This window comes from Apteryx rowi, unplaced genomic scaffold (assembly GCF_003343035.1).
Source record: "Apteryx rowi isolate R43461 unplaced genomic scaffold, aptRow1 scaffold_326, whole genome shotgun sequence".
In the NCBI taxonomy this organism is placed as follows: Eukaryota; Metazoa; Chordata; class Aves; order Apterygiformes; family Apterygidae; genus Apteryx; species Apteryx rowi.
In genome coordinates, this window is record NW_020449708.1 from 43,695 (window position 1) to 67,724 (window position 24,030).

General features: G+C 52.5%; 2 protein-coding genes across 2 annotated transcripts in view; one reads left to right on the forward strand and one right to left on the reverse strand.

The window, feature by feature from the left end:
* Positions 1–24,030, reverse strand: part of DNAH1 (dynein axonemal heavy chain 1) — a 79,554-nt gene that overhangs the window by 5,637 nt on the left and 49,887 nt on the right. Inside the window, exons 48-68 of the mRNA XM_026071499.1 lie at positions 23,662–23,797; positions 22,712–22,920; positions 21,769–21,940; positions 21,211–21,402; positions 19,864–19,974; positions 18,389–18,574; positions 12,274–12,465; positions 11,440–11,607; positions 9,994–10,185; positions 9,419–9,550; positions 8,853–8,978; positions 8,016–8,135; positions 6,724–6,873; positions 6,113–6,273; positions 4,652–4,877; positions 4,372–4,567; positions 3,174–3,325; positions 2,104–2,300; positions 1,525–1,669; positions 850–1,008; positions 236–367 (exon numbers count right to left, since the gene is read on the reverse strand). Of these exons, the coding sequence (XP_025927284.1) occupies positions 236–367; positions 850–1,008; positions 1,525–1,669; positions 2,104–2,300; positions 3,174–3,325; positions 4,372–4,567; positions 4,652–4,877; positions 6,113–6,273; positions 6,724–6,873; positions 8,016–8,135; positions 8,853–8,978; positions 9,419–9,550; positions 9,994–10,185; positions 11,440–11,607; positions 12,274–12,465; positions 18,389–18,574; positions 19,864–19,974; positions 21,211–21,402; positions 21,769–21,940; positions 22,712–22,920; positions 23,662–23,797 (3,454 nt within the window). The remainder of the gene's footprint in view (positions 1–235; positions 368–849; positions 1,009–1,524; positions 1,670–2,103; positions 2,301–3,173; positions 3,326–4,371; positions 4,568–4,651; positions 4,878–6,112; positions 6,274–6,723; positions 6,874–8,015; positions 8,136–8,852; positions 8,979–9,418; positions 9,551–9,993; positions 10,186–11,439; positions 11,608–12,273; positions 12,466–18,388; positions 18,575–19,863; positions 19,975–21,210; positions 21,403–21,768; positions 21,941–22,711; positions 22,921–23,661; positions 23,798–24,030) is intronic.
* Positions 6,376–17,390, forward strand: LOC112968842 (HAUS augmin-like complex subunit 3). Its single transcript, XM_026071500.1, has 5 exons — positions 6,376–6,447; positions 13,620–14,857; positions 15,034–15,473; positions 16,140–16,356; positions 16,771–17,390. The coding sequence occupies exons 1-5, from the start codon at positions 6,432–6,434 to the stop codon at positions 17,017–17,019; spliced, it is 2,160 nt and encodes a 719-aa protein (XP_025927285.1). The 5' UTR covers positions 6,376–6,431; the 3' UTR covers positions 17,020–17,390.

Genomic DNA, 24,030 nt, shown 5'->3' on the forward strand with positions numbered 1-24,030 from the left:
CCCCGCCTGTCATCCTCAGAGAGAGCACACTGCGTAGTAAAACAGCTCACCCCACACCTCTGTTGCCCACACCCGCAGGCTTTTCATTAGGCTGTGTGTATGAGACCAAAGGTCCCAAAGGCTGGAAACTTCAGCAAGTGGCTACACCAGCTGCAAAGTGGTAGTGCCCCTTGGGAGGGACGTAAGAGCATCAGGTTAGTTTTCCCTTTGTCTCCAGCTACAGGATGGGTGTCACCTTGTCGGGGTTAATGCCCTCGATGAGTCTCTCCAGCAAAGGCATCCAGCTGGGGGCCAGGTGGCAGTTCTGGAAGAAGACCCACTTGCCCTGCTCCATGGCACTGTGCATCATGGCTTCAGCACGGGGGCCCTGAGGTGGGACAAGAAGAGATCAGAGGCCCTGAGCCATTAGGGGATGTGTCCTGCAGAGCTAGATAGGGAGACAGCTGCCGAGTGAAAGGATCAGCCTTCAGAGCCATAGCCTGGAGTCTGCAGCACCAGTTAAACCTGGGCTTTGTCCCCTAGGCTCAGCTGGGTCCTCACCATCTGCATATAGCTCAGCAATGGCCCTTACACAGCTCACCAGGCCTGTGGGTCCTGGTGTGGGAAGGTGGAGGGAATGGAAGAATTAGGGATGGATTTAGGAGGCTGGGGGGCATTGGAAGGGGAATTGCTGCAGTCCTTCCTGCTGAATCGGCTCCTTCCAGATAGCAGAAGGCTGGTGAGGGAGGGCCCTGGGGCAGGAGGGGCCTCTCACTGTGCTGCAAGGGTGTTTCGCCTCCCTGGAGCTAAGTGGGATCTCTGAGAGTCTTGGCATGACAGCACTATCCCAGGTTGGCACTAGCAGCTTACCTGGCCTTGGCCCAGGGAAATGGCAGAGAGCTTCATGGAGAATTTCATTTCTTCAGCAAACTTGTAGAGGTCAGCAGCTGGGTCGGTGCCAGGGGACAGCACGAATACAAGGGGGGTGGTGGCAGTGGACTCCTTGAACACAGCCAAGAGGCTGGCGGTCTGCAACACATAAAACTGCTTAGACCAGAGGGTCTGTTGTGGGAATGCACATTGAGGCCATGTTTTGGCACCATGCACAGCACCTCCCTCATCCTGCCTGTCCTCCAGCTCCTCTCCAAGTTACTAATGTGCTCCTGAGTGCTGAGGCCAGAACCAAGTTCAATAATGGCCCAGTACAGCTGTTTTTAGGCAGGATTGGAATCAAGGCAGTGATTACTTTCCCATTTGTCATTGAAACTCTTTGCCTCTATGCCTGCACTGTCTGCTCCCTCCCAGCATGGTTTAACTGGTGGATGGTGACTGTGTCCCAAGCAGTCACAGCCTCTGGGCAAGTCGTTTCACCTCTCCCTGTGTCTGTTTCCTCAGCTGTGGATGCAGTGTTGTGCTGCCCTCCTCTGTGGCTGGAGAGAGGCATTAGCAGCCTCACTGCAATGGGAGATGATGTCCCACTTACAGCAAGCTCAGGACCTCCTGCTCCACTCCTAGCCCCACCACTGCCTCCTTTTGGCCAGTTACCTGTGGCTCAATAAAGCGCTGATCCAGGTTCAGTGCTACAAAGTCCTGCATGGCATCGGTGACCTTATCTCCCCGCAGACATCGCAGAATCAGCAGTTTCTGGAAGGCATCAAGCTCAGTGTCCCACTTCCCAGGTAGGGGCTCTCTGCAAAGCAATCACGTGTGTTTTGCAGGGATGCGCCAGATCCTGCAGCTCCCCAAGAACCACCCAAGCTGTCTGCAGGCAGCAGCTGCTGGGTTTCAGAGGGGATGAGGCCCTTCCAGACAGCTGCTTCCACTGGGAAAGCACCAAGTGTTGGTGGGCTGAGGCATTGTGTGGGCTCTGCCTTGAGCAAGCAGCAATTCCAGGTGCCCAGCCTCCAGACAGCACCCACACCAGGCCTGCATGGACAAAGGCAGCCCTTGCAGAGACAGGGAGATGCCTCTGCCTCTTCCCTGCATGCCACTATACTGACTGTGAGCAGAACCAGCCCTGTGGCCTCATCAGCTCCCCATGCTTTCCCAAGGGGTGCACCAGCTAGGAGCACAGCTAAGCCAAGATGTACAGACTGACATGTTGGAAAGGCAGGGTGGACCCACCTGTGAGGTTTGGGGCTGTCAAAAATGGCCCTGAACTCTGTAAGGTTGTCTGCAAAGTCGTCTGCGAAGCTGGAGAAATTCTTCAGGTTGCTCAAGGCCAGGATGTCTCCCCATGCTCTCTCATACAGCCATTCAGGAGCTGGGTTCTCCCGCATCATCTTTATGGCCCCCCCTGACAACAGGTAACGCCACTCGTCCTGAGAAGGGATAGGACATGGTCATGGATTACAGCCTGCCTGTCTGGCCTGAAGCATGTGCATTTGTGCTGTACCACAGTAAAGCCCTATAGTAGCTTTCTGGCTGCCTCTCCTGCCAGGCATGTGTATCAGGGAGTAAGTGAACCAGAGGGTCTGGTGAGGTCAACGTGACCATTCAGTTGCCATTAGATTTCCTCTGCAGTGATAGGCAGCCCTGTGTTTAGGCACATGGAAGGGTTTGAGATCTGAGTGAGCAGAATGGCCACAGGTTTGCCCACTAGCCCGACAGGTATTTAAGGAGTAACGTGGCGCTCTGTCCCCAGCCCTAGGAAACGCTGGCCCAAGGCCACAGCAAGGCTCAAACTTGTGTCTCTGGGGAGCTTTGTGAGGAATGGACCTGCTCTGCCAGAGCACAGGCAGGGGGATCCAGCAGAGTCCACCTGGGAGCAGCAGAGAAAGCCAAGCTGTGCAAGGCAAGGGAAAAGCTCTCAAACCCCATGTTGTCTTAGGGACACAGGGAAAGAGAAGAGGGCAGGAAGTGGCACTCTGCTCCCGGGCAGCCCCTTGGTGTTTTGCAGATCCCTTCTTGCTACCCCTCAATCATGGTGCTACTCTGCAGGAAAGCCCACCCCTTGCTGAGAGCACTTGTTCATGGGTGGCAAAATACTGTCCAACATGTGTGAGGGAGCTACTGCTGGGAGCCTCCAAACTAGCCTTGGAGGGATGACTGGGTTCAGCAAGCCTTTCCTGTACATTACCTTGGCTGCCAAGGCAAGCAGCTGATTGCAGTGGGAAACCCCTGCACCCAGCCCAGGGCTGGACTTCAGTTGCCCTGGCTGGGATCCTACCAAAGGACTGAGGCAGCTTACTCACCATATCGATCTGCCCTTCATTCATCATAATCCGGACACACACCAGAAAGGCAAACATGAGCTTGTGCTTCTCAAAGAGGCTGCGGCACACGTTGCTGTAGAGACTGAAGGTGACATAGTTGTTGATGTTCACGATCCGCTCCTTCAGGGTGTCTGAAAACAGGCAACAACCAGACAAAGGTGGAGGTGCTGAGGGTGATGTGGAGGATGCTCTCCACAGCAGTTATCTGTGCCTGGTCAAGTGGGCTTGTCCACTCTCAGTCTCAGTTATAGACTTGGCACAGAAACCCCCATGACAGGACAAGGTTTTGAGATTCAGCATTTTACACAGATGCACCAGATGTTTTCTGCTGTGTTATGTGTGATCACTGCATTGCTGAGACACCACAAAACTCTGGCTGGGGTGTAAGTCCCTCCTGGAAGGTGTAGGGCCTTGGAGGAGGAGGAGATGGTGCCTGTACTGGGGCTGCCCACAGCTGAAGTGCTCAGTGCTGCATGTTACTGACCCATAACCACCAGCCCTGGCTGTGTCTGATGGGCAGTGGTCTGGCCATGCAGTGGCAGGGTGAGACTCCACCAGGGGATGGGTCTGGCCCCAGGCCGGCTCCCCTATGACAGCTCAGGCCCTGCGTTCTAGGGAGGGGTTAGAAAAGGTCCCATGCCTGGAGAAAGCAGCTCCCCAAGGAAGGGAGGGGCTCCAGCTGGAAGAAGGGCTGCTTGATCCTGCTCTTGTTCAGGAGAGATCTGGCAGGGGAGAAAGCATGCTCCAGCACCGGGAGGGAGTCCACACTGCACCAAGCCAGGCTAAAGGGGTCCAGCCAGCACAGCACCATCCTGGTTAGCAGGTGCTGCCTGGCAGCAGCAGCCAGGACCTGTGCATGAAGGTGGCTCCACAAGGAGAGTCACGTTGTTTCTGGGGTGGCGTGCGCCTCACCCATGCCCTGGCACTAGCACCTCCCCAGCCTGGTCGGCCATGGCAGCAGGGAAGTAGTGAGGAGAACAGAGGGCAGGCTGCCAGGTCTGCTGCGAGCACATCTCCCCTTGCTGTGCAGACACTACTAGGGGCAGCTCTGGGCCATGCCGAGATCCAGTGCAAGTGGGCGTATTTGCCTTGACTCTGCAGGTACCTTAGCTTCTACTTCTGATGGGCCAGATATGTGGCGCAGGGAAGGGGATTGGAAGGGGCTCCCTGAAGGTACCTGCCCTCTCGGAGTTGGTGATCCCTGTTAGGAAGATGTTGAGGAACCACTCGAGTGAGTACTGGTACATGGGGTCCACGTTGGCCAGGTCTGAGACACAGAAGTAGAGGATCTGGGTGCGGACAGCTACAGGCACATACTCCATGCGTGTGATGTTAATGTCCTTCTCTGTCTGTTCTGCAACCTTTACCTTGGCCTGGGGAACAGTAAAGATGTCACAGTTAGTGCAGGGCTGGCAGTGGATGCACAGCTGCAAGGGGAGAGCACCTCTGACTCTGACCTCGATCTCTCCTGCCTTGAGTTTGGATGCCTCCAGCACATTGATGAGCTCCAAGTCATCTACAGGGTTCCCTTCAGAAGTGCTGAGCCGGTAGAGGATCTGGTCTTCTATCACCTTCAGCTCCTGGCGCATCTTCGCATTGCTAATGATCAGCTGGTTTCTGGCCTCTTCTAAGTCAGGCCGCTCCTCAGCTACCACTTGTCCCAGCAGTTGGTCTTCCAAGCCGCTGCAATGAAAGCCAGGGGTGAAGACAGGAGTAGCGTACCCATGGTGCACACCAGCCTCGGCCGGGCAGGCAGGTGCTGGGCCTGGCTTCTGGCCCAGCACATCCAGGGACCTGACTGGCCACTGCCTCTTCCAGTGTGAGACACCAGCACGGGCAGGGGCAAAGCGAAGAAGTGGTTCTTCCTGCATGTGGCGATGAGGCTGGGGAACTTTCTGCTGCAGGAAGTGGTGTTAATGGCCAAAGACACAATTTCACAAGAGAGGAATCTGCTGTAACTTACTAGAGGTACAAATATAAACATACTTGGGCTCTGTCCCAGAGCTGCAACCTGTAGGAGGCTGAGAGAGGATTCAGGAGGGTATTGCTATGTGGTGGTTTATTCTTATACTCTTCCCTGTTTGACGCTGTTGGAGATGGGCTCCTGGAGCAATGGTCCTTTGGCCTGGCCTGGGACAGCCACTTGCCTGATGACAAGATTAACATTGCTAAGCAAGGCCATGCTTCCCAAGATGTGGGACATGCTGCCACTGGGCCACAGGCAGTGCCAGGTTCAGAGAGAGGCTCAGGAGAAGGCAGTGGGGATCTAGAAGAGAAGCTGCCCCTATGGTACTGGGGTGACAAAGTAGCCCAGAGCTGCGAGTGGCATGGCAACAACCCTGCACCCAGAACTGCTCCTGCACTTTGATTCAACCCACAGCACATGCTGACCAGAACAAGGAGAAGGGGGGCAGACATACAGTCTGAAGTTCTCAGACAAGGAGAAAGATGCGAGAAACATGGGCCAAGAGAAAGAAAGCGTAGCAAGTCCAAGGAGACGGAATAGTGGAGGGGAAGGTTTGAGTCCTAAGCATGGAAGGAGGTGTGAGGACAGGGTGTGCAGAAGCAGGCCTTAGCACAGTTAAACTGCATACTCTGTTGTGGATGCTAAAAATTTCCACAGGTTTGAGAGATGACACAGCCTACGTAAGGGCCGCATTGCACTGTCTGCATGCCTCACAGCCCTGCTGGCCACCTCAAAGCCTTCCCCAGTGAGCTGAGAACCAGGCAGAGCAAGACCCAGGAACTTGCCCAAGGTCCCACTGAGTCTGTGGCAGAGCAGAGACATGACCTCCATCCTCTGCGGCCCTCACTCCTCCTTCCTGAGCAGCTCGGGACTAGGGGAAAAAGGCCGAAGACTTAAGGACTGTGGGGAATGGGGTTGAGCAGGGGGAGCAGCTACCAGGGTGAGCAGGTACCTGGGTGAGAGGGTGAAGTTGATGAGGGTGACCTTCGTGGAGACCTCAGGGGTGTAGTGAGGGTTAGGCAGTTTGGTGGTGATGTACATCCTGAAATCCTCTTGGTAGGGGATCACTGTGTCCCCCAGCTTCAGCACTGTGTTGCCTTGGTGTTTGTAGGTCTGTACAAGAGAGGGATAAAGACAGGTGGGCTGGGATGTCTCCCTCTTGCAAGAGAAGGCATCCCAGTATGTCCTGGGTTCTGCAGTGAGGAGAAGAGGCTGAAGAGAGAGACAGAGGAGCTCAAAGCTGCCAAGCAGACCTGAAGGCCTGAACCTGAATGGAGCAGCCAAATGGTATGGCCCCGCCTGCCAGGCACAGACAAAAGATTTGCTGCTAGGAGACTGAAGGCGAGAGGAAGGCTCCCAATATATGGGACACCTGACCAAGACAGGGGAGCACAAAGCAGGGGGCACCCATGTGAATGTTGCCTGCCCAGAGAGACCTGCAAATCCACAGCTTTGATCTGAGGGTACCACTACCTTCCTCTATGCCCAGGTATCACCTTCCAGCCTGGCCAGGTACCCACTGCACTCTGCTTGCCCACTCCTTGCCAAGGTGAGAGACAGGACCTGTTTCAGCAGGACAGGCTCGAGGGCTGGATCTAGCTCCTCGCCAACATTCTCCAGCAGGAAGGGCTTCCCAAAGCTAATGGAGTTCTCCAGACTGCTGAGGAAATCCCGGTCGCTCAGCTTGGCCACCTCCAGGTTGTTCTCCTTCTCCTGAAAGGAAGCAGGGGAGGGCAGGGATGGAGAAGAGCCCAGTACTGCACAGATGTGCTGCCAAGGGCTCCATTACTGCCGTGCCGAGAGAGAGGAAGAAGAAGGGTTAAGGCACACCTGGGTCCCAACAGAATGTGCTCAGGATCTGGGCCCCAATGTGGGGGCCAGGTCTGTTAAAACGTTTCTTGATGTGATGTTTCCTGGGGCATGTAGGCTACTGCTCAGCCAACCTGCTGCCTCACTGGTGCCCAACAAGGGGATCTATCTCCCTCTCCCTGCTGTGCCTTGCCGCTCCCTCAGGCCAGCTCTGGTGTGTGGCAGTTCTCTGACATGCTGATTTATCTCACTGAAACAGCAGAAATGACACCTTTTCTGGCTCAGTTAGTTTTTGACCATTTCAGCACATTTAGCCCACTCATGGAGGGTCACCAGACACTACAGAGTGCCCAACTAAGCAGCAGGTACAGGGAGAGAATGGCAAAAACCTCCTCCAGACAGCAGTGCCTTGTGAAAACAGTCCTGTGCAGTACCCCTGCAGAGCATTGCACTGGCAACTTGGAGCTCTTTTGCCTGTGAAGTGAGAGCAGGTGTGTGAGAGAAGCCCTCAGGGAGCAGAACAGGAGCAGCTGCCAAACCTTCCCTCCTGACCCTTCAAAAGGGCAGTGGGTGCTCCTCTGCTTCTGTCTCTCTAGGGGGAGAGGAGAGATTGTGGTCTGTGTCTCTAGGACCCTGGTAACCAGTACTGAGCTCAGTAGCCAGGTAATATCACCCTGAGTCCTTCTATGCTAGACACCTGAAAGGCTTTTTTGGGAGATGCCAGGGTTGTGGTTTGTGGTGTGGTGAAGGGCGTGAAGCCCTCCAGAATGCTAGTGGGGAGCCAGAACTGGAATCTGATTCTCCGCTTGCTTGCAGAGGGCCCCCTCCTGCTGTGTGTGGGCTCCCCTRAGTAGGGGAATCCAGTCAGGATGAATATAGAGCTTGTGGAGCCTGTCTAGTGCTGGGGAAGTATGGCTGGGACAGTGGGAGGTCTCACAGCTCTGCAGCCTAAAGTTTAATACTGTAAGGCCTTATTCTACAACTCCTAACAGAAAGCTCCTTTCCCCCATCTCAGCAGACCTGGGTTTCATCCCCACAGCTCTTACCAGGTTCTTGATCCACTTGTTTGCTTGTCCCTGGGGATCTATATAGTGAGTCCAGCGCTGGGAGAACTGTGTTATTACCCCATTCTCCACAGACAGGGTGTCATTGGGTAAGCCGGCAATCTGGTTAAGCAGAAAAAGCTGTGTACTAGATGCTGGAAATGTTTGATGGCACAGTGCAGCTTTCTTCCTGTGGTTCAGGAGCTGGCTGGCCTGGTCTCCCTTTGCTGTGTGTGCCTGATGTGGGTGTCCAAATTACCCTGGTGCACAGACTCAGGGGGTCCCAGCCCCTTGAGCTATGCTTACTCAGCTAGGATGGTAGCTACAAGCATGTAATGAGGCTTCTCCTGAGAAGCCCTTACTGCCCTGGCCCCTGTGTGGTCACAGTGTGGGGCTTGCGGCTGGGTAGAGGATGGCGGTAAGGGTACTGCTAGCAGCAGCTGGGCCCAGAAATGCAGCTCTAGTGGTGGTGGCTGAGCCCTGGGACAGAGCTGTGCTGGCAAAGCTAAGCTTGGGCAGGCTGTGGCTGGGGTTCTGCTCTAACGCTGTGGCATGTAAAGGGGAAACCTTACAGATAAGGTATGTGATACTCCCAGAGCCACTGCTACCCCGGATGTTGCCGGGGCTCTGAAAGTGTCCCCTTGTTGCACAAGGAGCCCCAGACTCTGGCAGCAATTCCAGCTCTGAGGTGTGGAGGCACTTAGTTGTTACTGAGCTATTCAATCTGGGGTCTGTCCTCTGGTGCAGCTGTTCCTAGTGAATTGTGAGCTGAGTGTTTTGGCCTTTGCCCAAAGTGCTGTTCCCCCTTCACCCTGCCATGCACTTCTTTCTGCCACTTGCCTGCCAGGACCGGATTTCCATGGGGTCTCCAAGGGTGCTGATCAGGTTTGGGTCCTTGGTGTGGGGAACGTTGTTTTCTGACAGCTGCCTCAGCCACTCCTTGCACAGGGCTGTGCGGTAGTCTCCCTGCCACAAGAAGCACCATCAGTCATTCTTCTAGTTGCAGCTACTTTGCTGTGTTTGTCTAAACCCTCCTCCTGTTTCTGTTCAAATGTGGCTGAGTGCCGCCTCTGGCACAAATGGAGAGAGAGATCCAGGTGGGCTCTTGCATCCTTTTGCCCCATACTGCATGCCCTGCTTTGCAGAGACTGTGGTGTAGCTCTAATTTTGCTCCAAGCAGGTAGTGACATGTGGAGATAGTGCTAACAGAGTAGCCTGGCTGTCCCAGGATGCAGAGGAACTGGGAAGCGCAGGGAGCTGTGGTGGCTGCTAACCCCAAAGCAGGGCAGAATCTGACCTGCTTCCTCCGATCTTTCCACTGGAGTTTCTGCAGCTAATCTGGTCAGCAACAGCGAGAGGCAAGCAGCTGACTGAACCCCTTGGGGAGAGGAACATTGCACACTTACTGTGAATGGGCCCAAGTAGGCCACGAAGCCAGCTGCAACCAGCATGTCACCAGCAATGTTGTTGATCATGTAATCCAGGTTCTGTACAGTGTCCTGCCAGCGCACCTTCTCATCAGCTAGGCCGTTAATGAGCTGTGGATAAGCCGTAGACATGGGAGCTGCTGTGTGGCCTAACCTTGCCTCCCGGACCTGCTACAGTCTGGGTAACACAGCAGATACCTTGACCCTGGTCACCCCAGTCATCCCCTGCCATACCCTGAATTCTGTCCCTGCTGCTCGGCTTTGAGTACTTTATCCTGGGAATACAGGGCTGTCCTGGAGCCCTGTTGCTGGTTAAGGAAGGTGTGCCACAGGAGGGTAGCAGCTTTTCACACCAGTGCCCAGCGAGTTGAGCTTTCCCAGCCCCTTTGTGCTGCTGAGATCTAGCCAGGCAGCTCTGTCCAGTACTGCCCTGAGTTGAAGGCAGACAGGGTTGGTGTAAGTGGCAGGCATAGGGGAGGTTTTCATCGCTGCCCTCCTGGGCCTCATGTCAGGATGTCTTGTGTAAGCAAGCAGAACCTGGCTCTGTCCCCTACCTTGTCAGCATAGCCCAGTCTTTGCTCACACTGCTCACACTTCATCTCCAGCTCTTCCTTCTTGGCTACACAGCTCTTATACTTGGCTTGCAGTATGGCAATACCATCTTCAGCCTCCCTCAGGTGGTCCTTGGCTTCCTCAAGGACCTGCTGAGTGATGTGCAGGTCCTCTTCTGCTTCCCGGAAGGCTTGCTGAGGAAAGGCATAAGGGAATGGTGAATCTGTCAGGCATGTGGCCAGGCAAAAAGGCAGACCTTGTGGCAGGAGCTGATTTGGGGAAAAACTATCATTTGCTATGAAAGCACTAGCTGGAACTGAGACCTTTTCCTACATGCCAAAGGTTACGGGCTATCAAAACACCACTGGAGTCTGGCAGTATGTAGGGGATTGACTTTGTAATGTTTCCTCTGTGTGTGTGTCAATGGGAACCTTTGGATAGATCCACTGCAAGAAAACTAAGTGCAATGAGGTACTTCCTATTGAAATGGTGCTGCTCCTGAAGCAAGCACCATGTTCCAAGTAGCATCATGTTCCCTGGCAGCAGGGCTCAGCTTGGTCAAGGACTGAAGTGAACATCCCTTGCACATCCTGGAGATATGGGTAGGCTTTTCTGCTGGCCTTCTAATAGCGAGAACTCATGCTCGAAGCCCTACAGCATGCAAAGCCATTGGCATGCTCAGCTGGGTGGAAGAAGGTGCAGGGCCAGCTCTGCACTGGTCCAGTTTCCACCAGACAGTTATGCTGTTGGACTTGGAAACCCCTGCATTGCTGTGTAGGGGCCCCAGAGCAGTTATGCAAACATGATATGACTTGAACTGCAAAAGCCTCTAAACTAACTTTGCAAATCCTCTTGTCTGACACCAACTGGCTAATTAAAGGGTGTGAGCTTCCTCTGCTGCATGGAGTAGAGGAAAGGATTCCAGGTCTGGCCTGTTTCACTTTCTGACTTTAAGTGACCTGCTTAACTCCAGGGGTATTCTGCAAGCCTAGGAATAAAAGCAGGGGTGGGAGGGGCATTTCTGCATAGCTCTGCAAATCCAGGAGCCTGTGCCAACTTGCACAAGCTCAGGATGTGGCCTATTGGTGAAAAGGAGGAAAGGTTCCTCTGCTTGCCCAAAATAATAATAAAGAAATCACTAGGTTTAGAGAAGATTAAGCTGAAATACAAGTGAGATGTGGGAATGCTTCTGTAAGTACAGTTCTTGCTGAGCCAAGGCTCAGCCCTAAGGACAGAGTATCACCTCTGCCCAGCATGTTCTAGACTGATTTCTCACATTTCATACACTAATGTACTTTTGGGCTTAATGAACTTTGGGTCAAGCCTTGATTTGAACAGAAGGCCAGGCCTGCACCACACAGCTGGTGATGTCAGCATCTCCCTCTGAAGGGAGCTGCTAGTTCTGCTCTCCCTAATTCCCAGTGTGACCCAGAGAAGCTGCCTCTTACCCGCTTGGGTTCCACGGCCTTGGCCACAAAGTGGTACTTGTACATAGCACGCACCCACTGGCAGATGGAAGTGCAGGCTTTGGAGACCTTGGCAATGGCAGATGGCTGAAACTCCTCACTGTCAATGTATGGCTGGATGGCTTTGATCACACAGTCTGCAATGTTGTCCTGCAAGAAATGGTGGGAGAGAAAAGAAAGCAGAAGAGGGTGCTAGAGATCTGAGGAGGGCCTGAAAGGGCTTGGGGCCCTAGGGGCTCAGTGGGAAGCCTCAGGGATGAAGAAAGAAACTCTGCTTTTCATTTCCGTTAGATAGCTGAGTGGTTACAGGAAAATAATGCCCTGGTGAGATTACATCTGGGGAAAAACAAAATCCAGCTAGGTCTTCTGCATCCCCACCTATGAGGGATGACTGCCATTTCTAGCTCTAAGCAGTCTTCCTGCAGCTGCAGCCTGCCTCAGGAGCTGGCAGGGAGGTTAAGACATTGCACTGGAGCAAGAGGAACCCAATTGTTGCATGCTGAGGCCTGGGAGGCACTGCTGTGGGATCAGTTAAATTCCTTCCCATATCATGTGTTCATGTCCTGCTCCACTGAGTGGAAAGATCAGGGGGATGGAAGGGAGGACCTGGGCATCTGGGTCCAATTGCCAGAGGTAATGATGTGCAGTCAACTGACATGAGGACTTCCAAGCCAAGTACATCCCTGCTCTCTGTGTTGCTGAAGGGTAGTGCCCAGAAGGAGCCTTATGCATGACTTCCGGCTTCACTGCTGTGAGCAGGCTTTCTACGATGTAGTGCCTGATCCCTGGTTGAAACCTCCCTCTGCCACTGCTTACCTTATTGTACTTAAACAGGCTGTCCAGGAATTTCCCTGGGTCTTGGAGTAGGGCCTTGCCTGGCTCCCAGTAATCATCCACCTTGGAGCCCAGCTTTTCTCCTGGCACCCTTTTGGGCCTGATTCCTTTCATGATGCAGACAGCTTCAATCACCATCTTCACACCAAGCGGAGGCCGCTGCATTGCTCGTACCTTCAAAACACAACCAGAAACAGAGTGGCTTGGCTTGGTTCTCAGTGTTGTGCTGGCAGTAGCTGCTGGAGAACTGTAGAAGCGCTGAGAAACTGGGGTGCTCGTTCCTCAGAGCTGGCCAAGGGGAGATGGAGACCAGAGGCAGGACATCTGGGTGTGGGTGAGGTGGTTTCTTCTGGCCCTGGGGGAACATAGCTGCCAAGTCCAGCTAGAGAGCTTGGGGGACAGGAAGACATTGTTGATCTTGCGTGTTCCTGGTACTTATGTTTTGGTTACACTCACTGTAATTCTAGGGGAAAAAGAGTGCAACCACAGGCCAGAAAGTGAGCTGGGAAAAGCTCTGACTGCTGTTTTGATGGGGAAAATCCTGTCTCCCCTCCCAACCTTCCCCCCATGTAACTCTGAGTCTCTACCCTGAGCATGAGCAATTCCTGTCCCTGACAGCCTTCCCTGAGCCACTGGAGCTGCTGCTGGCTGCTCATCATGCTGAGGGCTGCTTGTTGATGGGTATTTCATGCACAGCTTCCCACCTTAATGAAAGTGTGTTAGAGGAGGTTGTGACATGGGAGTGACAGGCTGTGTGCATCATGTGAACAGGAAAGGCTGAGGGGCCAAAGGGACACTGCTTTTCTGTCAGGCAGAAGTGGTAGTGCTCCTGTAACTACCAGAGCTCAGTGTTGCTCAAGTTATAGTGATGTGGTGAGTGAGGCATCCTTCTCCTGTGGCTGCAGAAGATGCAGTGTATAGATGGGCAAGAGAGATATCTGCAGGGAAAGCTGGTTATCAGAAAGGGCAAGGAGCAAACTGGGAAGACTGAAAAAGCCTGCCCCAATGCTCTGCAATGGGTATTTCTTACAGGCTGAAGATGCATTAGCAGAGGTCCCAGAACTGTATGGTCCTGGTGAGGGGAAGTATGGGAATGGGGTATTGGCAGTAGAGCAGGCTTTCTTCCTTGCTCTATGGGGTCTTGTTTTTCTTGTGCCTCCCCCCACCCTGGGAATGCTGTAAGAAAGGACCCTATGAGTTGGTCTGCAGCTCTTGTGGAGAGACTGCTCAAGTCTTTCCTCCAGCAGGCAGTAGTGCTGCTTGGGCATCCTTGTGTTGGCTTTGGGTGTAGGGACCATTATGGATGTCTCCTGTTTTGTTCCTTCCAGTGTTATCCATTCTTGCCATGTTCAGTCGGAGATGCTCCCGGACCTTCCTACAGGACACGGTCAACAGAGGGGCAAAGTTTTTGGAGACACTGAAGGTGGTCTACCCCCATGTGGACTCCCTCTGTGAGAAGGACTTTGACTGGCTTTTTGACTGCCCACAGACAGAGCAGTTCCTAGAGTGGTTCTGCAACACGGTGGGTGAGGAGAATGTGCTGAGCCCAGCTGAGGTGGAGGCCTACGAAGCCCTGCTGGCTGCAGGCAAGCCCATTCTGGAAGGTGATGCCCTTGACCAAGCACTTCAGACCTGCTACCAGGTCCCACGGTTCCCGAGCACAATCCCAGATGATGAGGGCTCCTCTCTGGAGGCCCTGGAGCAGGAGGCTCAGGAGCTGCAGGCCTATTACTCCCGCCAGCTCTGGCGATATAACAAGCTCCAAGTTTGGGAAGCAAGCCTGCAGCAGGAGCTGAAGTATTTGGCAGAGGAAGAGGAAAAGGCAAAGTCAGCATTGAGGAAGGCTCAGACAGATGTGGAAGTGGAGAACTTCCAAACCACTAATGTCCTGAGACAAATCAGCAAGCTTACAACGCAGCTGGCAGAGTGGCACAGAGAAGCAGGAAAGGGCCAGCCACCAGTGCTGCTGTGTGAGACAGATCTCAGCCCTTACATGGAGGTGGAACAACTGGCCACAGAGGCATTTGAGCGGTTCATCCAGCAGGCCCTGCCAGAGAGTACCTGGGCTCCTGGTGCTCGGGGGGTGAGCGCATGGGAAGAGGGCAATGTGAAGGAAAAGCTGGAGGCAGAGACGCAGATGGACTCAGTCTGGAAAATGCTGAAAGGAAGAGGAGGAACTCTGGGTAAGGAGTGTGCAGAGACACCCCTGGGGTGGATGCCATCAAGTCAGGAAATACTGGCCCAAGGCTCGAGGTCAGAGCTGCTAGCAGAGAGGAGGAGGAGGACAGAGGAGATCCTGAGTGTGAGGGACCAGGAGGAGAGAGGTGGCAGCCAGGAAGCCACAGAGAAAATGGAGACCAAACAAGCAACACTTCTGAAAAGCCTCAGGACTGAAGGAGATGAGCTATCAGGGAACCAAGACAGTTACAGGGAGGAGCTGAGCCAGATGAAGAAAGCATATATCTGTGCCCAGAGGGAGCTCATAATCATGTCAGCAGAAGTGGATGGCAACTGTGCTGCACTGAAGTGGGCCCAGAGGGCTCTGAAGGCCATAAAGGAGAACCAGGTAGGGTCAGTGCTCCCTTTCCTACACAATTGTTTGTGGCACATTATGGATATGCTGCAGACAATCCTTTCCATTAGACACTGGAGCACAGCAGACACTTCAGGAGGAGGTAGCTGAGCCAGGCAGCACTAGCAGTGTGCCCTGACACCAGTCTCTCTTGTCTTCCCCCTGTACAGCGTGTAGTAGAGGACGAGCTCCAGCATCATGCCACCACGCTCCAGGAGCAGCTCCGCACCCTGCGCTGTGACATTGCGCAAACCCAGGTCCACCACCTGCCATCCCTGCTGCATGCAGGGGCCTACCTCTCTTGCCTGCCAATACTGCAGGGGCAGCTCAGTCTGGAAGCTGCTCGCCTGCAGTATATTGCCAGGAGGCAGGAGGAGGCGGCCGCATGGCTGGCGGGCCAGCACAGCCGTCTGGACCTGCTGGCACTCCAGCTGAAAAGGGAGAGAAAGGAGGTGGATGAGATGGTTGCTTGGCTGGAAGAGATAGAAACTGCCCTGAGGGAAGCCCAGACCAAGGTGCAGGAGCAGCATGACTATTTCAGAAACACTAGCGTCTCCCAGAAGGGCTGTCCACGCACACAAATGGTACCCAGAGACCTCTCCACCATACGGTAGGGACTTGGGTATGCGTGTGCATGAGGAACAAACTAGATGTGGGGGAGACTGCATGGGAACAGGAAAGGGATCTGGCAGACTGAAATTACTGTGCAGTCCAGCAATGCTCCTCTGCCAACGCAGACCAAACCTAGCTCTGAGGTGCTGTGAAATTCCCCAGAAGATGGCATCCATTTCTTCCTGGCTGATTAGTGCTGAAGCAGCAAAGCATGGCTTGGAGAAGGGATTGAGTACAGAAAGGAGAGGTTTTTCTAGGGTGTCAAGGCTAAGAGCATAGAGGCATGTGTTCAGCCTCAGAGAGGATGAGCTGTGCCAGTGGGAAGCAACAGCTGCTTGGAGCTCCCCTGGCTTTCTCTGGATGTGTATCCTGTCCTGGACACCTGTTAGCCCTCCCTGCACAGCTTTGGAGTAGCTGGTGCTGGTGTCTGCCAGAAAGGAGTCCCTGACCAGAAGGGCCTGGCTCTGAGCCAGCCTGGTAGTTCTCCACAGTGCTCTTCTCAGAGCTACAAGCCATGTGCTGTTCACCAGGAGTGGCTGTCCACTCATTGTCATCCCACAGCCACTTGCACCCTAAATCCTACAGTGCACACTATGCCCTGAGCCCTGTTCTTCCTCAGCACTGGCACGTGCTCATGCATCTGGCTGACTGTCCCTTCTTGCAGGCTCTGGGACATGCTGGTGGGGCAAGATCAGGAGGAGCGGCTCCTCTGCAGCTATGAGGCCATAGCAGTCCAGGCCTCCCGCTTGTGCCAGGACCAGAGGATGCTGGAAGCACAACTAGCAGCTCCTATATTGCAGCTCCCTGCCCTGGAGTCAGCCACAGAGATGCTCTATCAGCTGATGTACGGTGACTCCAACCAGCTGCAGCTTCACTCTCCGGTAAGCAGGGGCCTTTGGCCTTCCCCTGTCTTGGAGCCTTCTTTGCCATTATTCCTGAATGTGGTGGTGGAGTGCTTACTGCATCTCATACCTTAGTCAGAGAGGAGGTTGGCCCAATCACTGCCTTGTGCCAAAAGCTACCCAGAGATGCAGTGCCTGGCTGTCTGCCTGAGGGACTAAGGTGCCCAAGAGCAAGTCTCGCCAACATGTGTGCCACATGCTTTTAGCTATAGAGATGGGGGTGCCTTAGCCAAGCTGGCCCACTAAACCACCTCTTTTCCAGAGGGCCATTGGGCTGAACAGATCTGGAGGCCAGAGTCAGGCAGGAAGTTTCTAGTAGACCGAGCTATTACATGGTGGGAAGAAATCCCCCTCTTTTTGCATGTTCACATGCATTTGGGTTCTGCCCCTCAGGAGATCATTGAGCCCATGCAGCAGCTGATCACCATACAGAACACCCTCTACCAAATGCTGATGGATCTCCTGAGTGACTTGAAAGTCAAACGCAGATCTCTGCAGAGCCCTATCCTGCAGACAGAGCGCAACCTCTATGTGTATTTTTTCTGCAATCATGATCGGCTGAGAGAAGTGGTGGAGGAGCTGGAGAAGCAAGTGTTGGCTTCCTCCAAGGGACAACTGAAGGAGCTGCCCTATGCAGAGTAGTAGGTCAAGGGGATGCTTGTTCCCTGTCATGGAAGTGCAGCTCTCTCTGGTTGGGCTGAGCCATTAATCCTGGACTGGGAGAAAACTGTGGTTATCCTGGCTTCAGTGACAGGTTATTCTGATCATGGCCCAGTGGCTGGGCTTAAAATAAGCATGAGAGCTTCTTCCTTAAATGAAGAGGCTTCTGGAGCTGGAGGGGTGGGTTAGATGAAGCGTAAAGAGAAGTTGATGCCTCTTGTGAGTTGGCACTGGAAGCCTTGTACAGAGAGGAGACTTTCCATGACAACCCTACAAGAAGGTGGGTGCTGGGCACAAGTAGACTGACACTGTCTGAGTCTTCCCCTACCTCTGGGGAAAGGAGCTATGCATGTTTGTGGTGAATAAAAAGGTCTGTCACTTACAATCAGAGTAATGAGGCTGTCTCTCTCCTTCATAGCTGTCACACCCCATGCAGCAAGATCTCATACATTGTATCTTTCACTACCATCCCCTGCAAATGACCAAATCTGTGGGTGCTGCTTGCTGAGGCTGCGCTCTCAACTATGGGCGTGGGCTGTGACACTTCCCACTGCAGGGTCAGTACCACTCTCCCCTCTCTGACTATCTTATTTCAAGCCAGTATTCCTTGAAGTCAAGCCCACTAGCCCCTGCTGCCTCCTCTTCTCTGCCCAGTGCTATATCCCTGTTCAAAAGAGCCTGTTGGCAGGGATACAGAGTGCTGCTAGAACAGTCTGTGCTGTGCAGCCTGCACTCAGGGTTGCATCATGGTATTGCCTACCGCTTGTCCCCATGGACAAGGACAGAGCAATAGCTGTCTCTCCAGGACAGAGAATTGAAGAAGAAATGACTGGTGGAAGGTGTGCACACAAACAGCCAGCAGTAGGTGGAGTCAAGTGCATGGTTTCCCAGCTCACATAGGATACCCTCAGAGAGCCCAAAGGATTTGGCTGTTCAGCCCTTGGCAGGGGGCAGGATCAGCAGCTTGGCTCACTGAGGCTCAGTGAAGTGGGCAGGCAGGCACCATGGGGTGAGCACTCCTTGACTCCCTCACTCTAGCATGATTTGGAAACAACATGCAGGAACACACAGCAGCCAGCTGCTGTATCTCTACCCTTCAATATGGTTTGCTCTTAGAGTGAAGCTGAGTGCTGAGAAGCTGCATGGGCAGCCACACAGTGTCACCCCAGGGGAGGGGCGCTGGAAAAGGCTGGAGATGCTGAAAACCCATGGAAGGGAAATTGTTGCAAAGTGTTGTCTAAGTCAGCTATAGCAAGCTGACTGCAAAGCCTTGGCAGCCTTGCAGCACCTCAGATAGGCCTCCCTCAACCAGGCCCAGCTCTGCCCTGCCCCCCCCACCCCCCACAGTTACCTCTGTAACATCATTTTTGTTGAGGTTCCTCAGGCTGGCAAGAGCAGCGTCCAAGGCTGGAAGTGCTTCAGCCAGGTCCTTCTGAGCATCATCTGCAATGGCTTGCGCTGTCTGAGCTTTTGCTTTGGCTCTCATCTCCTCAGCCTGCACAGCATTTCGTGTCTCTTCAGCTACAGCTGCATCCACCTGCAACACCACAGACAGCCTTAGAGGCATAGCTAGAGCCAGAAGACCTATTTGGCTTGCCTCAGCATTTCTAGGTAAGGATCACAGCTTTCCTGGCACATCATGTGCTTTCCCCTGCTAGAGTGGCAGACGCATGCTGGAGCCTAGCTGCTGCAGGGAATGCCCTCCCTGCATCCTACTGGCAGGAGACTCTTGTTGGTCTGTAGAGGTGATCCACAATCTCCAGTTTTGGCTACCCTGGAATGGTGTTAGCCCTGCAGGAATTAGCTGCTCTACTTATCTTCCCCGGTAGTAGAGGGAGTGGATGTGACAGCAAATACACAGGGAGATGGAGGAGTAACAAAATTTGCTGAGGGTTTTGTTCTTAAAACTGTCACTTCTGCCTACCCACAAGTTCTGTGGCTGCTGCCACCCCCCAGTTTAAAGCAGTACCAGGAGGTGTAAGGGAATGCGGAAGAGAACTAAATCTTTTCTGTGAGTGGATCAGGCCACCTCCAGTAAGCTACGTGGGAAGATGAGAGATTATAAACTCTTTCCTCTTTGTTCGCAGAGCTGTGTGATGCTAGTGTTTCTGCTCTCTCTGTCTCAATCTGGCCATTCTATGGTGGGAGACAGGCAGTGAGGAACGTGGGAAAGAGGGAAGGTGGTGAGAGCCAGCACAGGGGACAGCTCCCTCTTCTGCGTGCGCATTAGTGACTGTGTGACAATTGGTGAGCTTTAGGCTGGCAGCAGCAGGTTGCAACTGGATCAGCTTCCTGGGGCTAGGGAGTGTTAAGACTACCCCTTTCAGCAACAGCAATCTGCTCTTAGAGCTACTCAGGCCACCTGAGGATTGTGTTAGTGCTGCTGCTAGTTTGTGCCCCAAGGAGCTAAACCAGCAGAGAACTTTTTGTAGAGAAAAGGACAAATATGGTAGCTTAGCTCCCTAACCCACGAGGCTGTGGGTTAGGACGGGGCAGGGGAGCAGTCTCTTCTGTTAGCAACTGTCTGGTACATTGAAACCAGCTCTCCCCCCTCTCTTCCCCCCCCCCCCCAAATCAGAGCAGGGTCCCCAGCAGAAGGCAAATCTCATTTGCAGTGCTGCCAACCATAGACACCTGCTGTGCTAATCTGGGGTCACTATACTGGTCCCTCCAGCATCCGGCAGAAGTGCTGCCATGATGCAACCCAGTGTGATGCTGTTTGGTGCTTGAAAGGTTTGCTCTTGACCACACAGTCCAACAGCCCAACACCACTGTCTAGTCTGAGCATGTGGACTGGAAAAGTGCCTGGCTGTCCAGCAGTGGTACCTGCAGTTGTTCCATGGTTGCCAGTGTGTCCTTGGCCGCCTCCGCCAGGAGAGGGCGAGCAGACTCCAGCTCCTCCTGCATCCTCGCTACATCCTCTGCTGTCTGCAGCAGCTGGGGGAGCAGAGCAGAGTGAGAGCCTGAGCAGCAGCCACGGAAAGCCCCAGGGAAGGCCTGTGCTGCCCTGCTGGGTGCTCCCTGCCACAGTCATGCTGGTAATGCAGGTCTTGCCTTGGTGCTTGTAATCAACAGGCTGGGTTTGAAAGCAATTTCACTGTGGTGTGCATGCAGACAGCAGTGCCTAATGGTGCCTGCACATTGAGTGCAGCTGCTGCAGACACTTGTCTGCTGCACAAATAGTCTTAAAGCTCTTATTAAATCTTATGATCTTATGGCCCTTATTAGAGCCAGAAAAAACTGTGTTCCAGCTTGGGTTGGTCTTAAGCCCTGGCTGAGAGGCAGAGCCCAAGCCCTGCTCCTATTTCTGAGACCTGTAAAAGCCTGGACCGGACTTGATGAGTGTCCAGTGCCATTCAGGCATGTGTGAAGTCACCTCTACCCAGCACATGCAGAGTTTGTGATGCAGAGACATGCAAAATGTCTGTCTTTCCACACTGCACACTCTCCTTGTTCCCCTAGTGAGGGAAAGCAAAGGAGGAAAGACTGCAGCCTGCATTGCAGGCTGCTCCTTAAAGCAAACCCCTCTGCAAGAAGTTAGCGGTTGTCACATGCATGAACTCTCAAAGGCAGCTTTCTTCTAGCATCGGCTCTGACACTGCCTGCTCCTACCCATCCTAACCAGCTGCTGCTCTATAGTGCTGGTCAAGGTTTTCCAAACCCAAATTTGTTATCCAGGATATTTAAGAGTCTTTCAATCTAAACCAAACCCCAACCTGGGCATGTCTGGCTACCTATGGAGAAATACCAACCATGTTCTCTAATCATGACTGCCATGGGATCCATTAGCTAAAGGCTGTTGTTCCCAAACCATAGTCTGCGGACACTTGTAGTTCATAAGACCATAGGACTCAGTCAGCAGAACAATGTTGCTGTTATGGGGCTTTCARTTACAAGGATAATAAGGAGAATCCTGAGAGATGCTGAGGGATAGAGAGGTTTGTGGTCCCCAAAGTGTGGCTATCATTGCTTTTAGAGCTGTTACCATCTCAGACCTTTAGGGGGACTGTCCCCTGGAAGAGGGGACAGTTCTTGCTTGTTCTAACATGAGGGGTTTTTTTTCCCCATTACCAAGCTTTTGGTGGGTCATCTGACTGCATCTCTGTGGCTGTAAATATATGGCTCAGAGGAGACAAGAGGAGCCCAAAGATCACTTAGTTGTCAGGTACCAACCTTATCCAGGCCACTTTTCATCCTGTTCTTGGCTGTTTTCAGTTCCTGTTTCTTTTTTCCAATCAGGGAACTGAAGATGCTGAGGAACTCTAGGTAGCTTTTGGGAGTGACATAATTGTGTCTGGCCAGCTCTGCCAGGTACACCTGGCACTTTTTTGCCACACTCTGATGGATTTCTATGCACATCTGAATCTACAAGGAGAAAGGAAAGATAAACAATCTTATTCAGCACAGTACAGGTGTTAGGCAAGCCTATGTGGTGCCCAAAGAGAGGATAGGGAGCCTAAGTATACAGTTGCAGTAGAGCTTGCACATGCACGTGGGCTTCAAGCAAGAGGGCAAGCCACACAGCCTCACTGGAAGGCCACAAGGACAGAGGATGAAAAATGGATGTGGCCATTTCAAGGCATATGAAAGCTACTCAGTTCTGGATTTGAATGAACTTGTCCTACCTTGTAAAGGAAATGTTTCATGCATTTCAAGGAAAGGTTTCTGCAGGTGCCCTGCATCACTGTCTTTCCACATGTATCTGTGCTTTATGTTGAGTGTGGTACCTACCATCCCATCAACACCTTCTGTACTGGCACCAAGATCTGGGATCTCATGCAAGAAGGAGGAGGCAACACACCGCAGGGCTTCAGCAGGCCATTCATTAAACCAGTCAATGGTACAGCAGTTCACTAGAGAGGGGAACTGTCTCAAGCGTGCACGGAAGACTTCTCCAGTAGGGCTATGTGACAAGTAATGCAGAAAAGAGATGTTACAACAAGCTACTGATACAATGATAAAATACTTTTTCTTCCCTAGAACCATCTTGAACTCTCACAGAGTAAGAAGGAAGGGAGTGTACCTGGGGAGAAAGAAAGGTGGGAAATGGGGAATGAGAGTATAGGCAGTGCTTCACAGTCCCAAGGTACAGGTCACGGTTTATCCCTTAGATGTCCTGAGTATATTCTGGAAGTACTGAGACAGAGGGGTGATGTTTTCTGGGTCCCTCCCTAAGGATAATGCTCAGGAGGTAAGAAACAAATGTGATTGGAAGTCTATTTCAAGAGGGCAATCAATTACAAGACCAAAATCAGGGACCTGATTCGATCACCTATTCTCATGCTGCAACTGCCCTATATCTTCAGGCAGCCCTCCTGCAAGCACACAGCTAGCTGCTCATGGAATATGAACTGCATTCACAAGTAGGGATGGTGCAACTGAGCCCTAAATTCAAGCAAGATGTTTTTTGCAACAAAGAACTTAATGGTGCATGAAGGAGGAGGAAGCCTGTATTTAATCTGGATCACATATAATCATATTAAACTTTTCAAACTTCATTTTAAATCAGCAAGGGGCAAAGAATGTAACCATCCTAGGGGAAGGCAGTACACAAGCCTTATTCCTCCTCCAAAGTYAGGGGTTCAGGAGTACAGATCCTAAGAGTGATGTAAGGCAAAGCACAATGAGGGGATAACAAACGTTGACACCAGGAGGCCAGCTCCGCAAGATGTACCTCATGCACAGAACCACGTGGATATTACTGCGAACCCGTCCTGTGTATGCAGCCATCAGGTTGGCCTTGGTGGACTGCTGTCCTAGATCTCGAATAATGGGCTTCATCGCTGTCATGATTTGCTCTTGATCGTCAGGGTTGTAAATGTTGGGAATATCACCCGAGTTGAGCATGCTGTTGATATCCTCAAGGAAGGACTCACTTTTAATCTAAGTGGATGATAGGAAAAAAGCCCAGTTTCATACATCATAAAAGAGTCAGGAGTCCAGATGTCCTATAAATCACTTCCAGATAAATATAGCCCTCAGCCTCTGTCAAAAGAAATCCTCTGTGTGATCACTGGGCTCTAGTGACATATACAGTGACTGTCCATGGCCAGTATTTGCAATTGAACAGCTACATTCAGCCATTTCAGGGCGCGGGGTGGAGCAGGGGTGGTGGGTCTGGGAACAAACCTTCCTTTTGCTCCTTCGCTGCCTCCCTATAGATAGACTGGCCTAGTTATTAGCAAACTACAGTTTACAGTAACAAGTCAACACTCTCCAGCGGGAACAGCAGGCATAAGGCCCTAAATCTACAGGTATCTTTGAAAGGAAAGGGAATGAACTTAGGCCTTTTTTAGAGTGAGTGGTCAGCATAGTGTTTAGCTCCAGGCAGCTCGGTTTAAAAATCTTTGATCCCACCATATCTATAGATGGAGCCCACACTGCAAAAGAGGATTCCTGGAGCTCCAAAATCAGCCCACTCACACACAGCTTTACAGTCCCTCTAGCAAGAAATGTACCACCTTTTGTTTCCCTGGGGGTTGTTGTTATAAGATGGTGAGGGTGGGCCACTTGGGAAATAAAGGTTGTGTCTGCTTCATATCAAGCACCTCAATCCTCTTTAAGGGTTTTCTTGCGCTTGTTCTGACCCCTCTCCAGCCCTCCACCATCCTAACACTCCTGTACCTGTGTGTCTGCGAACAGGAATGTCATTGGTAGGCTTTGAAGGCCTGCCTTCATCATGATCTTCTTCATGTCATCTCGCCACTCTGTCATGCCGTAATTTTTGGACAGTTCAATCTGGAAACACTCGTACTCAGCCCTAAAGGAAAGAGAACTCGGTGGAGTTACATCCTACACCAAACATCTCTTATGACAAGCGTGAGTATGTGTCGTGGACACAGTGGGAGAGGACTCAAGCAAGTTGTTTTCCTACACTGAGTACACAGATGTCCCTGTGCATGTTCAGTCACCAACCCAAAAGCGTGTTTTATTCAGAGCTAACTGAAAGGAAGGCAGGGCTGCAATAGAATGAGGGTGGTAAAACCAGTCACT